The sequence below is a fragment of the Bos indicus x Bos taurus genome, chromosome 27, assembly GCF_003369695.1.
Source record: "Bos indicus x Bos taurus breed Angus x Brahman F1 hybrid chromosome 27, Bos_hybrid_MaternalHap_v2.0, whole genome shotgun sequence".
In the NCBI taxonomy this organism is placed as follows: domain Eukaryota; kingdom Metazoa; phylum Chordata; class Mammalia; order Artiodactyla; family Bovidae; genus Bos; species Bos indicus x Bos taurus.
The window spans coordinates 5619656-5636613 of record NC_040102.1 but is presented as its reverse complement, the minus strand read 5'-3'; the positions used below and the strand labels follow the sequence as shown (position 1 = coordinate 5636613).

Sequence of the window (16958 nt, the reverse complement as noted above, 5' to 3'; positions counted from 1 at the left end):
CTGGTAAGATGGCCTGCTGGGTTCTAATCCTGACTTCTTTATAGGCTTATGAGGAGTATCTTTCTACCACGAGTTATAAGTAATGCTCAAAAAAAAAAAAGTAGATTTAACTGAAAACGGTTCCCATGACATATTCCTGTATAATCTTATGATTCATGTGCTACTTAAGCTAAAGAACCAAGACATGCCCAGCATCAGCCAGGAGGTGATAAGGGAGAAGAGAAACCATAAGCCTTCCAATTGAGGTAGCTCACATTGAGAAGGGCACTGATGTTCTCCCATCGTTGCCCCGAGAACCGCTGGACAAGCAGAGACAGCAAGGGAGGGGCAGGAGAAGACAAGATTCTTAGCTGAGTACAGAATAAGACGTTCTTTGCTTATCAAATATCTCCACAATACCAGAATAGTTTAGGAAAAATACAGGTATTTTATACAACGGACCACAAGGTACTCAAAATTCTGAAAGGTACATTAAATCTAACAAGTTAAGACAGAAACATCTAAAAGTAAATGTATAGATATACCCATGGTCAACTATTCAAATAGATTAGTAATATTTGAGTCACAGGCCCACCTTCTGAGAATACAACTGATGAGCAATCAAGCCCTTCAGAAACAGTCCTGCGGCTTCCCTGGTGGCGCAGTGGGTAAGAATCTGCCTGCCAATGTGGGGGCCAAGTTCAATCCCTGGTCGGGGAAGGTAAGACTCTGCATGCCCACACGCTGCAGCCACCAGAGACCGCACGCCTGCCGCCTGTGCTCCACCCGCAACAAGAAAAGCCACAGCAGGAAGAAGTCCACACAGAGTGACGAGGAGCCGCTCGTCTCAACCAGAGAAAGCCACGCACAGCCAAGAAGACCCGAATATAACACTGCTTATGTTTCAGGTCAGAGTAAGAAAAAAGCATCAGATACAAAGCAATAATGGAAACCTTGGCCGTCCTCTGTAAGTTAGACTCACTAGCATTTAATAAGATTTTGTTGAGTCACATGATTTTTTAAAAAAATCTATTGCAAAACTAAGTAGAAAACAGGAAAATAGGAAGATGGCTGGAAAGCAAATGGCCTCTAATATCCGACTAAACACAGTAAGATGCTGAGACTAATCAAAGCCATCGAGGGACCAAATTATGCATCAACTTACTCGGGTATCTGGTGGGCAGTGACTGTGTGAAGCTGGTTAAATTCAAACACGAAAGGTTCTGATTAGAAGATTCTTCCAGCCTGTCAGTGTGAGAGACTATTAAACCAGACGGGGAGGGAAGGCTGGAGGCCTGAGATCTTAGACCCAATAGACAACCACGTGACCTGGGTAATTTAGAGTCACCTGCAGCTGGAGGCCTTCGGAAAAGTGATGGGAAAACATCGCATTGGTCCTGGATCGGTCAGGACCCATCGGTTGCCCCTCCCCTCCTGAACTCTAGGAGCAAAATCAAAGACGAGTTTCCAGTTCCTTCTCTCAATAACCAATGCACATTGTTGGGGCCCACAGAAGATGTAGGCCTCATCTATATTCCGGGTGTTAGTATCCAATCACACCCTGGGGCTGGCCAGGGTCTTTACTCATGCACAAAGGACTGGTCATGGCAGGAAGGCATCCAGCTTTGAAGACCAGGCTGTCCCTAAACCCGTGTGATGGGGCCATGCCAAGGCGTTCATGAATGACACAGACCCCGAGCAAACAATGCTTCTTTCAAGGACCCTCATTCCGGCCAACAATTCTGCCTGACACTTAACACATGACGTCACATCCTGAGTAACCATGACACAGAGGACATGAGTCACCACACTCTTCCTGCTAAAATGCAGCCAAAGGCGAAAGAATTCATTCTTGAAGTTGTCGGAACACAATGGAACAGCGATACCGCACGTGGTGTGTGTCAGAAAGGCCCACAGAGCGAGACCCAGCTCCTGCTCCATACTGATGCTCTCGTTTCCTGATGGGCTGACATGACTTTTAAAATAGGAAAAAGAGACATGGAAAAGGAAAGGGGGGGGGGAAGACTAAACAAGTGAATACAAATAAGGAAATGCTAGGCTAAAAGTGAGCTGTGCTCTTACAGAATGGAAGTAGGTGGTTCTAAACAGTGTCCACTGACACAGAGATGTGGGGGCAACATTTGTCTCGAGGAAAGGAAATGCCTCTTTTCATTTATCAACTATTTCTGATATATTAAATATGACCATTTTATGCTCCTGATTATTCCACTGTGTGAAATGACAAAACACGGCAGAGCAAGAAAATGAACATTATTTGACACAAACACCACTGTCCAGAACTATTAAATCCTTTCCAAAATAACATGGCGAAAAAAAAATGTTTAGCACATTTTGAAGTATTCCAGCACAACAAACCTTTTCTGAAAATGAAAAATATGTCAAAATAAGATACTTGGGTAAATAAGTAATATTTTATTTATTTTTTCCTATAATTTAGATGACTTTGTATCTAATTTAAAAAAATACTAAGTAGGAATTTTATTTTGTTACATTTAGGTATTAAATCAGACAACAAGACTTGAACTTCAGCTTCTAGAACACTCTCTTTCTACAAACAAATTGGAAAAACAGATTTTGGATCAGACCAGTGAAATAAGCAAACTGCAAGATAAGAACAGGTAATAAAAATATAAAGAGACGTATAACCCAGAATCATACATTTTCTGGATATGAAAGCCTATTTCAAGTGATTATTAACTATAAATAAGCATGGCTTTCAAAATGCCGAATTTCTTACTGTACAGTGCAAGGATCAGGAGTTGACGAGAACGTAGGGAGAGGGTTTGCAGAAAAACACCAAAATGGTATCACCTTCTAAAATAGTCCTTGACTTTGTTTTTTTTTTTTTTTTTAACACTCTGGGCCTCTTAAAGATCCTCTTACATGAATCCTCCAAATTTTACCTCAGGATTTTACATCAATCCACGGAAAACTACTACTGAGGCATTTTGATATTAACAAGTTCTTTGCCTCTGAGAACTTAGTTTATTTCAATGCAAAATGGTCTACAGCAGGAAAACTACACCTTATTGTAAACCAACACACATTTCATGATGCAACGTTTATTTTTAAAGCATGCTGCTGCCACTGCTGCTGCTAAGTCGCTTCAGTCGTGTCCGACTCTGTGCGACCCCACAGATGGCGGCCCACCAGGCTCCCCCATCCCTGGGATTCTCCAGGCAAGAACACTGGAGTGGGTTGCCACTTCCTTCTCCAATGCATGAAAGTGACAAGTGAAAGTGAAGTCGCTCAGTCGTGTCTGACTCTTAGCAATCCCATGGACTGCAGCCCACCAAGCTCCTCCGCCCATGGGATATTCCAGGCAAGAGTACTGGAGTGGGTCGCCATTGCCTTCTAAAAACAAAAGTTAATATTAAATACAGTTATGTTAATATCTAAAATAAAATGTTAAAAGCTCTCAAAAAAAACTGATACGAAAACCAAGATTATGGGTGACCAGTGGGGACTGTTTTTGTAGGCTCACTCAGGTGGGGACGTAGGAGGGTATTGCGTTCACATTCCGGGTGTGCGTATTTCCTTGTTTCTAATCAGGACACGCATCACACTGTTAATGCAACTAAGTAATTCTTCATCATAGCCAAAAATAAGACTTAACTGTCTTACAATCATTCTTTCCTTTAATTGAGAACTAAACTGAAAGAATTCTGTTCCGTGGGTAACAGACTGAATTCACTGAAAGTTTTGAAAAGCAAGTCGATTTTTTTTTAAACTTTTAATTGGGTGAACATTGTTTTACAGTGTTGTATCAGTTTCTGCCATACAACGCCACACATCAGCCATAATTATACACGGATCACCTCCCTCCCCTCTTGCCAGCCCACCTGTCTCAGTCATCACAGGGCAGTGGGCTGGGCTCCCTGTGTTATGACGCACAGCAGCTTCTTGCTAGCCACTGAGCTCACGTATGACAGTGCACGCACATGTCAGTGCCACTCTCTCCGTCCGCCCCACTCTCCCCTTTCCCCACTGTGCCCCCGCAGGTCCATTCTCTGAGTCTCCACTCCTTCATTTCTGGATATTCCATCAATAAGCATTAATACATGATACTTTTCTCTTTCTGACTTACTCCACTCTATAACAGGCTTGGGGTCACCCACCTCACTAGAATGGACTCAAATTCTGTTCTTTTTTGTCGCTGAATAGTATTTCATTGTATATATGTACCACAACTTTATCCATCCATCTGTACCAAGTAGATTTTTATTCTAAATATTTTAATGTTTCACATTTATCTCTTATGAAAAGTAATATAAAAGTCTGAGTCCAATAATTGAGATATGTTAAGAGTCTCTCTTGTTTCCTGTTGTTAACATGGCCTTATTTAGTGTTCCCCTGCATGGGCTGCAGTAATGCTGGGACACTCTGGTGCTGGATGTGGTTCCCGCTTTACTTTCTGAGTTAGTATGCTATGGTGCTAAGATGATCACTTACACGTGTCAGTTATGTTACCCAGACAACAACTTTATAAATAGTTGTCAAATGGCATTGCCTTTTGTCTAGAAAAGTATGCATCTAATTCTCAATTCAGACACACTGCTTAATATTTTCACTTATCACAATATGCAATTTTTTTTTCAGCCTGAATTGCTGTGAAACGCAGCCTGAACTGCTGTGAAATGCAATCAACAACCTTCACTACATTTTTTAATCATCCATAATTTGATAAAATTCTTTCGTATGTTAAAGCTTTACAATGTATAAAATTGTGACTCCAACCACACAGGAAGCTGCTCTGTTTTCTGATAATTCTTGCTTAAATGATCCTTCACATTCCTCCCTCCCCTCTTAATCCTACAGTTTTCCCCTGGTTAACTGACATTTGACCAGTAGTGTGCTTTTCCAATAATTTCAATCCATTTTTCATGAGTTATTTTTACCATCTGAGTCACCAGGGAAGCCCCTATTTACAAGTTATTTTCAAACACCACAACATTTTCTCCATAAAACCACTCTGCTGAACAAACATCTCTAACAAACTAAAATTTTCTGCACAACAAAGGAAACTATTAGCAAGGTGAAAAGACAGCCTTCAGAATGGGAGAAAATAATAGCAAATGAAGCAACTGACAAACAACTAATCTCAAAAATATACAAGCAACTCCTACAGCTCAATTCCAGAAAAAAAAATGACCCAATCAAAAAATGGGCCAAAGAACTAAACAGACATTTCTCCAAAGAAGACATACAGATGGCTAACAAACACATGAAAAGATGCTCAACATCACTCATTATCAGAGAAATGCAAATCAAAACCACTATGAGGTACCATTTCACACCAGTCAGAATGGCTGCGATTCAAAAGTCTACAAGCAATAAATGCTGGAGAGGGTGTGGAGAAAAGGGAACCCTCTTACACTGTTGGTGGGAATGCAAACTAGTACAGCCACTATGGAGAACAGTGTGGAGATTCCTTAAAAAACTGGAAATAGAACTGCCTTATGATCCAGCAATCCCACTGCTGGGCATACACACTGAGGAAACCAGAAGGGAAAGAGACACGTGTACCCCAATGTTCATCGCAGCACTGTTTATAATAGCCAGGACATGGAAGCAACCTAGATGTCCATCAGCAGATGAATGGATAAGAAAGCTGTGGTACATATACACAATGGAGTATTACTTAGCCATTAAAAAGAATACATTTGAATCAGTCCTAATGAGGTGGATGAAACTGGAGCCTATTATATAGAGTGAAGTAAGCCAGAAAGAAAAACACCAATACAGTATACTAATGCATATATATGGAATTTAGAAAGATGGTAACAATAACCCTGTATATGAGACAGCAAAAGAGACACTGATGTGTAGAACAGTCTTATGGACTCTGTAGGAGAGGGAGAAGGTGGGAAGATTTGGGAGAATGACATTGAAACATGTATAATATCATGTATGATACGAGTCGCCAGTCCAGGTTCGATGCACGATACTGGATGCTTGGGGCTGGTGCAGTGGGACGACCCAGAGGGATGGTATGGGGAGGGAGGAGAGAGGAGGGTTCAGGATGGGGAACACATGTATACCTGTGGCGGATTCATTTCAATATTTGGCAAAACCAATACAATATTGTAAAGTTTTAAAAAAATTAAATAATTAAAATGCTTGGCAAAAAAAAGATAAATAAAAAAAAATAAATGAGCAAGTGGCTCCCAAACTTGTAAAAAAAATAAATAAATAAAATCCCAAGTCACTTCCAACAGCAGAGCTCCACACCTGAATTGCAAATATCTAACTCAGACTGGTGGCACAGTGGTAAAGAATCTGCCTGCAATGCAGGAGATGCAAGAGACTCAGGTTCAATTCCTGAGTTGGGAAGATTCCCCCGGAGAAAGAAATGGCAACCCACTCCAGTATTCTTGTCTGGAAAATTCCATGGACAGAGGAGCCTGGCAGGTACTGTCCATGGGGTTGCAAAGAGTCAGCCATGACTAAACAACTGAACGCACACACCTAACTCAGATTGGAGCCACAGCACTGCTTCTGAGTGACCTGCCATAGTGAGGATACCGAAAGACGTAGCTTTTATCAGTGGACTTACAAAAACCATACGTAACGAATCTCCACCTGCAGAAGAATAACCTTTTTAGCAGCTGCAGGAAGCATGTTCTCTTTTGACACAATATGAAATGAAATGGCAATAATATGTTTCTTTTCATCAACAACTTTAAAATTAATAATAAGAAAGTCATGTTGATGATTTTATAGCGTTCAGTGAGTTTGGCATGGTGTTTTCAGGTACCTTAAAATTTGAGGTTAGCCTAAGATGTGGACTAGCCTAAGATTTCATCATTACAAAAATATGTGACTGTGTTGCACATTTGAAAAACCATATTTTAAATTATCTTCAATAGTTCTCTCAAAGTGTGATTGCTTTCTTCATGGAACGTGAAGTATTTAATTTTTTTCCAGTGAAGTCAAAGTACTTAATAGCATCAACATCTTCCTGAAAATAACCATGAGCTGAAGTTGAAAATTACTATACTTTTTCATCTTAACATTTCTTTCCTTCTAAAAATAAATGATTTAGGGGCTACTTGCACCAGTTCAATTAAATTACAATTACCGATATATGATTCAGTTGTTTCTAAAAAGCACTGTCATTTATAATGTCCCCTTCTGAAGACAGGCAATAAAAACACATAAAAGAAACATGATTCCGCCTTGATATTTCTGCCAACAGGGCTATTTCTCCACATTTCTCAACAGACCATGAATTACATTAATATAAAGTTACACAGTACCAACATCCAACTTCCATGGTGACGATCGAGCAGATCATCCTGTATCAGGAATCCAAGTGAGATGCTAACGAGCAGAGTGTCAGTGACACAGGCGTCCCCATGGCACCGCCCCTCCCCCGCCCACCATCCGTCCACACTGACCATGGCATTTGCTGCACTGTGCAAAATTCTTGCTATGAATTTATTCTCATGTCTTATCCCACTTATTTAATTTCCTTTTATTAAAAAAAAAAAGCATAATACAACTCACTAAATCTAAATTGACTGTAGAAGCAACTAAAGGGGCCAGATGTGCATTTGTAGAACATGGCTCTGAGATCTGATGTCTGAGACTCTTTTAAGCTTTAAACACAGAGATACGTGGTCCTGCTCACAGCCAGTCTGGTCTGGAATGGCCTGATGCTGGGCTTCACTCTTCAGCACCTGCTTGTATTTAATTTTGAGACTCAATCTTTAGGCCAGGTTGTGACTGATCTCTGGATTATACTGGCAGAGATTTGGGAGAAAGAAAAAAATTGACAACTGGACGGTGATAAATTTAAGAGCTGCAACTGAATTTAATAATAAGTAGTATTAATACTGATTATTAATGCTTATAGGTAAGACCTGGAATAGGTAGTTAGGCCCTTAGTTAGTTTAGTAATGTTTCCAAGGTTAAAGGTTCAGAAAATGTTACTGCCCCCCAAAAAGGAATAATAGACTCACAGATTATTTGAACTAGAAGGGGTCTCAGAGATCATCATCTAATCTAAAGCCTTCATTTTAGGTAGAGAGGAGAAGGCAATGGCACCCCACTCTAGTACTCTTGCCTGGAAAATCCCGTGGATGGAGGAGCCTAGTAGGCTCCAGTCCATAGGGTCGATAAGAGTCGGGCACGACTGAGTGACTTCACTTTCACTTTCACTTCATGACTGTAGGTGGACTTTCTCAAAGATAGAGTACCACTGGGGGGTCACGTGCAGAGGTAACATTCTCAGCCCAGAGCTCTGACCCCCAGGAGTTCCCAACACCAAGGCACCTTCTCTTTTTGTGTGTGTGTGTGTGTAATAAAGTTTTATTAAAGTATAAAGGAGATAGAGAAAGCTTCTGACATAGGCATCAGAAGGGGGCAGAAAGAGTACCCCCAAGGCACCTTCTCAATGCCCACGTTCCTCTTGAGAAAAACCATGGTCTTCACAGACAGTGCATGTGGAAATTTCTAGTCATGAATCTTACATTTTCATCAGGGCACTTTCTCCTCATGCTTATGTCATATCTGTGTCCTCTGTCTGATCTCAGCACGCTTGAGAGCCTCCTCACGGCTCCAGTAACATCTGATTACTTTAAAACTCCTGTGACATCTTACCAGAGGGCCCTGCAGAAGCAGAAATTCCATAAATATAAACGACTGTATAAGGATTATGAAACTGATTAGATGTTTACCAAGCTCATGGCTTTGATGGTGATCAGAAAACCCGTCACTAACAATTATTTCCCTTTACAAGTTTCCTGGAAAAGAAAGTTCTAGATATGGAAGACAAGCACATAGTTCAACTTCGGTCAATCAAAGAAGAGAAAGATCAGCTCCAGGTGTTAGTATCCAAGCAAAATTCCATCATTGAAGAACTGGAAAAACAACTGGTGACGGCCACGGTGAATAATTCAGTTCTCCAAAAGCAGCAACATGATCTGATGGAGACAGTTAATAATTTACTGACTCTGATGTCAACATCAAACCGTAAGTAAAGTTTACACATAAGTTTTTCCTCCGTTTTGTCATTAGTCGGTGAAATTTCAAAAATTCATTGAAAAAAAAACAGAAAACCTTTCATTTTCCAAGAAAGGCACTATTTCTCATGAATACTTTATAGGGCCTCAATACGGAACCAATTAAAAAGAAGGAGAAAGAGGGGAAAGGGAATATATATTTATACTAATTAAATATTATGAGGCAAACCACCTCAAACAACCTTTTGTTCCTGGGCTCGGAGAGCCTTCTTTTAGTTAGTTCCATTGCTAACACAGGTGTATAGGGCTGGCCAAGGTACTAAACCACTTGCTTAGTTGCTCAGTCGTGTCCAACTCCTTGCGACCCCATGGACTGCAGCCCGCCAGACACCTCTATCCATGGAGATTCTCTAGGCAAAAAATATTGGAGTGGGTTGCCATTTCCTTCTCCATCACTAAAGCAGAGTGGACATTTTTTTTATTTTTTAGGAGAGAAAAACAATACTAGGCCCATAGGGTTGTTGTGAAGGTTAAATGAGACAATGCTTACATAAGACCGGTATCCAAGCAACGCCAGTACCAGTATACCAAGAAACCGGTATCTCACCACACCCGTAACGGCATCTCTCCTTCCTTATTTCTGTTTTATCCTTCAACTTCCGTATTAGAGGGAAGCAGGGATACATCTTCCATCATTAACTAGAGAGATGATACCCAACCTGTGTGGTATTTTAAGATTGCTTTTTCTCAAACACTGGGTCTAGCTCTTACTATGGCCTGTTGCATAGAGCCCTTCCAAACGTATTCGTTCGACACAGATGCACTTTACATGCGATTCATGTAGAGATATTTCTTCATTTCTGTAAGAAGTATGTTCTCACATTTCCCTTGAGTCATACAGTTATGCCCACTTCAGTAAGAGAGACCTTTAAAAAAGGTTTCTACTTAAACCAGGAAGCAGACAAACAAGCATGACCTGTGCTACATGGCAGGTCTGCAGTGCATGCCTTCCAATGAGAGTCACACTCCTTTGTAATTTTGAAAAATTCTGCATTTTTTCACATGTGTAGAAAAGGAAAAGACAGTCACCTGATGCCTGGCGGGACCAGGACAGTGTGAGGTGCTAGCTTTGATGAGCCAAAGTAGAGGAAAACCACACAGCTCAGATCTTGGCAAAAACAAGCAGCAGGGAGACAGGGCCACAGGATGAGCTTGGTTTGCCCGCGTGCCTCGGCCAGCGGGTGGATGGAGCCCCCACCCAAGCGGGCTGCCCGCCTGACCTGGTCCAGAGCCTGGGGCACTGGTCAGTCTCTAGAAGGAAGATAAACACATACCTGCAAGAACAGATGCACACAAACACTTTTTTTTTTTTTTTTTAATGTGGCAAAAAAAAAAAAAAAAAGGATTGGGAAGTCTGTTGAGAGTGAAACAAAAAATTTGAAAGAATTTCATAGTCCTAGATGTTTTACACTTTCAAGGAAGAATTTCAAAGACACAGATAAATAAATTTTAGGTTCCTCTTTAACACATGGCGGACTACAGTCCATAGGATCGCAGAGTCAGACACGATTGAGCGACTAACACTTTCATTATACTTTAAGACAAGCTACTATGAGATGGCTGCTAAAAATCCAAAGAATACTGGAGTCTTCACCCAATGGTCTAAAGAAATTTTACTATCTAAATAGTTGGCCTCAGATGCACAAGAAGAAAACAATCCAGACCACAGCCTAACTGGCGAACTGGTTGTGGGTACAGCCACTGCAGAGCCAGCACTGTTTTTAGGTATGTTCTTTATTCTTCTGTAATCACTTTATCTGATTCTACTCAAGATGAAAGATTTTTTCACACGTAATAGTGTACAAAGGGTGATTGCAAAGTACTTGCATTACATACAGTTGATGGGAAGAAAAAGGAAGTATGGATTATTGGTAATGACCTTTGAGAATTAATACCAAACAGGCTGAAAGAGGAACTTTATCAGAAAGGCTTAAGAAACTAGCATCTCACGATAACAATTCAAATATGATACAATTACAAATAAGTGCATCTCAAAATAATCAGCTTTTATCTTTTCACAAACTCCTCTTAAAAGCTTTCCAATTTTTTAAAAAACAGCCTCATACTCCTTGCTTGCCAAAGACGAACAAATCATCTTCAGAGACTGCGGGGAGGCATTCAAATCGGGACTGACCACCAGCGGTGTCTACACATTGACGTTCCCTAACTCCACGGAGGAGATCAAGGTAAGGCGCTGCCTCTCATTTTCAGCCCCCTGGCTTGAAGCAGGTGGTTTCAGGAGCAGAACAGCTGCATACATAGTTCTCATACCATGCCAGTGGCATGCAGAGCAAAGCAAGAAACACCGACCATGAGTAACTCGGAGCCCCGCGGTGGGGCACACAGCACTGACGATGCTGATGGACGATGCAGAAGGAGCTATCTCATTCTGCGCGTCTACCTCCTGTATAAGACAATCTGCTCGTGTTCCCCTTGCATTTGGCTTGGTCATGCCTCCTGTCAGTTGTTTGTCTTGAAGTGTCAGACTCTCTTTGTTAGTTGTAAAGAAAATGTTTTCCAAAATCTGAGAGTTTGAATAACCATAGTTTATGCGTCAGTCCTTATTTCATGTAACAATGGTTGGTATTTCATTAAAAAAAAAGCTCATTCAGTTTGCAACTGAAAGTCCCAGTTTCTCTCTTTGAGACAGCCACAGGCACTTTGATATGCAGAAGTGATGAATACCCAGTTCCATGTCATCAAACGGAATAGAAAAAACAGACCTGTAGCAGTAGAGGCTTAATAAAATTGATCATTTTTACTGCTTTGTCAGGGACGTCCTGAAGTGACACTGGCTTTTCTCCTCCGGTTGCAAGTGTGTGACTGAGGAGCACGGTGAGGGTGTCCGCTCTTAGTTCATTCTAGGGGGCTGGCAGTTTCACCTGCTAGTCCTTTGGTACCACCTGTGCAAACACCATCACAGCCCTGAAGGCTGTGGACATGCTGCAGAGGGGCTTAGGGACCCTGGGTGGGCTGTTCTTATCCCCTCTGATGGGCTTTTCTTCCCAAGTACGTGCATAAGTGAACCAAGAACCAGAACTTACCGTAAGGAGAAGCAGGTGTACAGTTTAACTCAGTGTTCTTGGTTATGCTGAATTTTTCAGGAGCATGGCTCCTGAATTTGCTGCAGGAGACGTTAAGCTTTAGATGGGGGTGGGTGGGGGTGGGAGTGGGGGAGACACTTCCCCAGGGAATATTTCAGTGTGGCTTCTATAAGATAAAACAGTCTTACACAAGAATCGGTGTGAAGCACTATATAACTGTGAGACGACTGTATTTGTTAAATGCCTATAAATATGTTTACAACTAACTGTAAAAGCAGCTACAAATTGAATGAACGGAAACACTTACGGAAAATGCACTCAATGCTGCATCAAAATGAAAATGTTAGAGGTTCCTGAAAGTATTAGCCTTTTGAACTCAGGATTATCCTCAGTATTTAACATGGTGATAGAGAAAAACACTATAAAAAATACAAACATTAAGGTTATAAAGACATGGAATTTGAAACAGTAACATATGCTTGATTATGAATGGAAAAGATAAACAGTCGATTTACCTTGAATAATACTTTCCAAAGAAATTTAAATTATTCATGGTGTTCTAAGTCAACCTTGAAAGCCAGTTAATGTCCTAGCACCCTAGAAGTAGTGCATTAGGGGGAGGAAAAAAAAACCCAAACCTGAACAGTCTGTTGCTGATGAAAAAGTGATGAGCAGACTCTGTACCAAGCCTTTGAGTCCCCTTTGCTCTCTGGTTTTCAGGCCAACTTCTTATACACTATTGTCTGTCACCAGCTGTTGGTCTGCCCTTGGTCTGGGGGCAGGGGGACGGCGGGACAGGAGTGACAGGAGGAGGAAGGGATGGGGAATGAAGTGGAATGACCCCAAACAGACCAAAGGGACCAGCGCCGCCCTCCTGTGGCGTAACGCTTCCTGCCTTACTTCGTGCCCCTGCCCCAGTGGCTCTACCAGCCCAACAGCCTCGGTGCTGGAAGAGGATGATATACGGCTCTGGGGTGATGGAGTCTCAGACCATGGCTGGAAGCGTTAGCATTTACACGCCCTTTTACACACATGCGGTAAAAACAACTCACTGAACAGCAGGGAACAACAATCTTTGAAACCCCCATTTTTTCATCTCTAAGATATATGGTCCAGATTAAGTTACCTCTGGATTCCCCTCCAGACTTCAGACTCCATGATTCACAACCTGAGAAAGTCTGATAGACTTGGGCCTAAACTCTGACTCTGCCAGCGTGTGCCTCTTGGCAAGTCACTGCCCTGCCTGCAGCCTCTGCTCCCTCATCTGCGACGTGCTGCGGGCTCCCCTGTCTCACAGAGCAGTTTCAGGGTGACGCTGGAGGTGACCACGGAGGACAGGGCTCAGTGCCTGCCATCCAGTCGATGTACGGGAAGCGTGACTGTTCTGGCTGCCCCCAAGAGCCACGAGGGCCTTCCCTGGTGGCTCAGTGGTAAAGAATCTGCCTGCAATGCAGGAGACCTGGGTTCGATCTCTGGGTCAGGAAGATCCCCTGGAAAAGGAAATGGCCACCCACTCCAGTATTCTTGCCTGGGAAGTCCCAAGGACAGAGGAGCCTGGTAGGCTGCAGTCCATGGGGTCGCTAAGAGTCAGACACGACTGAGTGACTTCACTTTCACTTTTCACTTTCATGCACTGGAGGAGGAAATGGCAACCCACTCTAGTGTTCTTGCCTGGAGAATCCCAGGGACGGCGGGCCCTGGTGGGCTGCCATCTATGGGGTCGCACAGAGTCGGACACGTCTGAAACGACTTAGCAGCAGCAGCAGTGGCGACTAAACAGCAATAACAAAGGGCCATGGACAACTTCCCCGCAGGGCGGGACACTCAGGCTCACCCTGAATCTTCTAATTCAAGAAAAGGATGCTCAACAGCTCTCTTGGCAGATCTTTCCCAAAGAGGCTTAAATATTTCAACTAGATTTTTAAAGAATTCTTTAGATTTTTGTACAAGATAGACATTGCACGGTGGCATTTATCAGAAGCATTGTTGTTTTTGCTAGTTAAGAGACACAGTGGTTTCCTTCCCTAAATTTCACAGGATACCTGACTCCTAACGTTTTTCCGTTTGCTGTTTAATCACTCATTCACCATGGCCTCAGAGTTGAAGCATGACATTTAAATTGAGCGTTATTTGCTCAAAGACATCAAACTTGAGAGCAAGATACCAGGCCCGTGGACCATGCTGTGGCGTGCTAATCAGAAGCACTGACCGCCCTCGGTCTGCTGTAATTGGAGCAGGGAGGTCTGGGGCATTATCTGAGGACTTCTGCTTTTCTGACCCTGATGCAATCTGCTCCATCATTTTCATCAGTACCTCCTGGCTACATGGAGAGCTCCACTGGAGCACGATCTTCCTCTGGAAGCAGCATGAGCCAACTAGCCATAATGCTTCAGTTTTTATAAATGCTGGGTTTTTTTCTTCCCCTCAAGCTGGACAAATATTAAAATATGTTCTCACGATCCTATCATTGTTTCTAATGGGGTTAGAGGATAGTATGGCTCAGACCCCAGACCTTGGTCTTGACTGATTTCCATAACAAGATGGAGTCGTTCTCTGATTTAAATATCAGTAACTCATCAGGGCAATTTTGACACTGAAGAAGTGAATGTCATGGAACGAGGATAGGCTCACTGAGAACAGCGTGCAGGCCCTTCACCCCCGGCACACCTTTTAGGGTAGGAGAGTCCAAGTGTGTGCATGTGACTGCTCAGACCAATGGAGCTTATTCAGCTAATTTACTAGAAGGGTCTTTTAAAAGACATGTTGACAGAAGTCAGCGGTACTGACCATCTCATGGACCAGAGGCAAGTGAGAGGCAGGATTATTCATGAACTGACTTCAGTGTGGAGCTGGGTGGAGGGACTTCTGGCCTATTAACAAAAGAGCCAAGCTTCCCTGTGTTTGGAAGCATGTGTGTGAGTCACTCAGTTGTGTCCCACTCTTTGTCACTGTAGCCATTTCCTTCTCCAGGGGATCTTCCAGACCAAGGATTGAAGTTGGGTCTCCTGCACCGCAGGCAGACTCTTTACTGTCTGAGCCACCAGGGAAGCCCATCTGGAAAGCATGAGGGAGTAGAAAACACATCACAGAATCAGGAATTAAAGAGACCTTATTCAAATCCTATATGCCAACACTTAATAGCTGAATGACTCTGATCAACTTAACCTGACTTCACCAAATCTTTTCTCCTTTCGAAAATGTAGAATTAAGAGTAGCACAGCAAAGTTGCCATGAGATCACAGATACAAAGAACCCAGCCTGGTGCTTGGAACGGAGTGATGCAGAGCAATGATAATGATAATAATAATGTCAATTCAGAGCCATAAGGGGTTATCTTAAGCAGATCAACTTCATATGACTGATTAATTTAAATGGTGAATTCATTTCATTCCTGATAAACACAATTTTCTTTCATGGAACACACGTTTCCAAACATAAGGATCACCAGGAAGGCAACATGGGCCGAGTGACGGTGCTGGGGAGAGCCTGGAAAGGTGGCAGAGAGAGGGGGACGGGCGATCTGGCGCTGGGCTCCAGCTGCTGCTCTCGGCTGGCTCACAACAGGCTGGCAGACAAGTGCGCCCAGTGAAGGGGCAGGCCTAGGTGCACTCTGGGTGCACCGTTAGCCCCTAGTCCCTAGATTTCAGCTCAAGAAGCAGTATGGTTCACATTTAAACTTACTCTGCCAAAACCACCTCCAAAAGTATCCCCAAAGACCGTGGAGGACAACAAAGAAAGAACACTTCTCATTGGTTTTGAACCTTAACTTTCATATTTACTACCTTGGAGGCTGTAGGGACATTTATCTTAACTTTTTGGAAAACGTCTTCGTTCTACTGTAATCTCATTATTTAAAACTATCTGTGTAATCTTATTTTCAGGGGTTTTTAATTTCATAATAAAATTCCAGCTGAGCTGAAATTAAGCATGGATGCTCTTAGATCAAGAAGAAATCCCATGTCCTGAGCAAAGTTTAAACCCACCAAGCCCATTTAAAAGCAGAAATCAAAAGAGTAGGGAAGAGAAACACCAGGGGCCGTGAGCAAGGTAGAGAGAAGCGTGAGGTCGGGGATCTGTGGGGTGGAACCACCAGGCCCCGCTCGGTTCGCACACAAAGCCTCCGGTCCCTCCTTCTGAGGGGTGAACCATGGAAGCTGACTTTGATCCCACACTCAGAGGAAGCCTAACAGCTCCACGGCATCACAGCAGTCTTAGAAGCTCTGCAATCCAAGCGTCTCCCTTTTACACAACTCTCTGGAGAGTTGATTGGGACTGGCAACCATCATAAAGGTTTTCAGGGATGTGGACACGAAGCAATGGATCTCTGCAGGCTGGAGATGAGAGACTTGGGGCCAATCAGCCAACATGCCCCGTTCCCCACAAAGCGCTAAGGAGCGCGGATCTCTGGGTCAGCTGTCGGGGTGGGGCTCTGCCTAGAACAGATGATGACAAGGTCCTATTTTCATCCACACGTCGTGTTATGTTACTGTTTACTTTTTTAAATTCATGGTTTTCAATTCCCCTAAAATCCTTTGCCTCTTGGAAGACCACAGAGATTTACCCCAGAGAACCCCATCAGCTCTGGCTGTATTCTAAGTATCTCTGTTCATCTCGTTTCTGTTATGTAAGACGAGGACCCAAGTCCGGACGTTTCCCAGGCAGTAACTGTGCGTTCCCGTTGCAGGCTTACTGTGACATGGAAACGGGTGGAGGTGGGTGGACAGTTATTCAGCGACGTGAAGACGGCAGTGTTGATTTTCAGAGGACTTGGAAAGAATATAAAGTGGTATGGATATTCTTTAAACCATCTGAAAATAATTTTCCTTGCAAAAACTAACTTTGAGAATGTGCAGGACTTCCACCACAAATCGAAAACTAACCCATGACT

At 42.8% G+C, this 16958-nt stretch overlaps 2 protein-coding genes across 9 annotated transcripts in view; one reads left to right on the top strand and one right to left on the bottom strand.

Moving 5' to 3' along the window:
• The window catches only part of MCPH1 (microcephalin 1), a 231750-nt gene that overhangs the window by 105232 nt on the left and 109560 nt on the right, over positions 1-16958 (bottom strand). The window lies entirely within an intron of this gene.
• The window catches only part of ANGPT2 (angiopoietin 2), a 58087-nt gene that overhangs the window by 31572 nt on the left and 9557 nt on the right, over positions 1-16958 (top strand). The window contains exons 3-6 of the mRNA XM_027530121.1: positions 2497-2618; positions 8744-8976; positions 11085-11212; positions 16755-16856. Of these exons, the coding sequence (XP_027385922.1) occupies positions 2497-2618; positions 8744-8976; positions 11085-11212; positions 16755-16856 (585 nt within the window). The remainder of the gene's footprint in view (positions 1-2496; positions 2619-8743; positions 8977-11084; positions 11213-16754; positions 16857-16958) is intronic.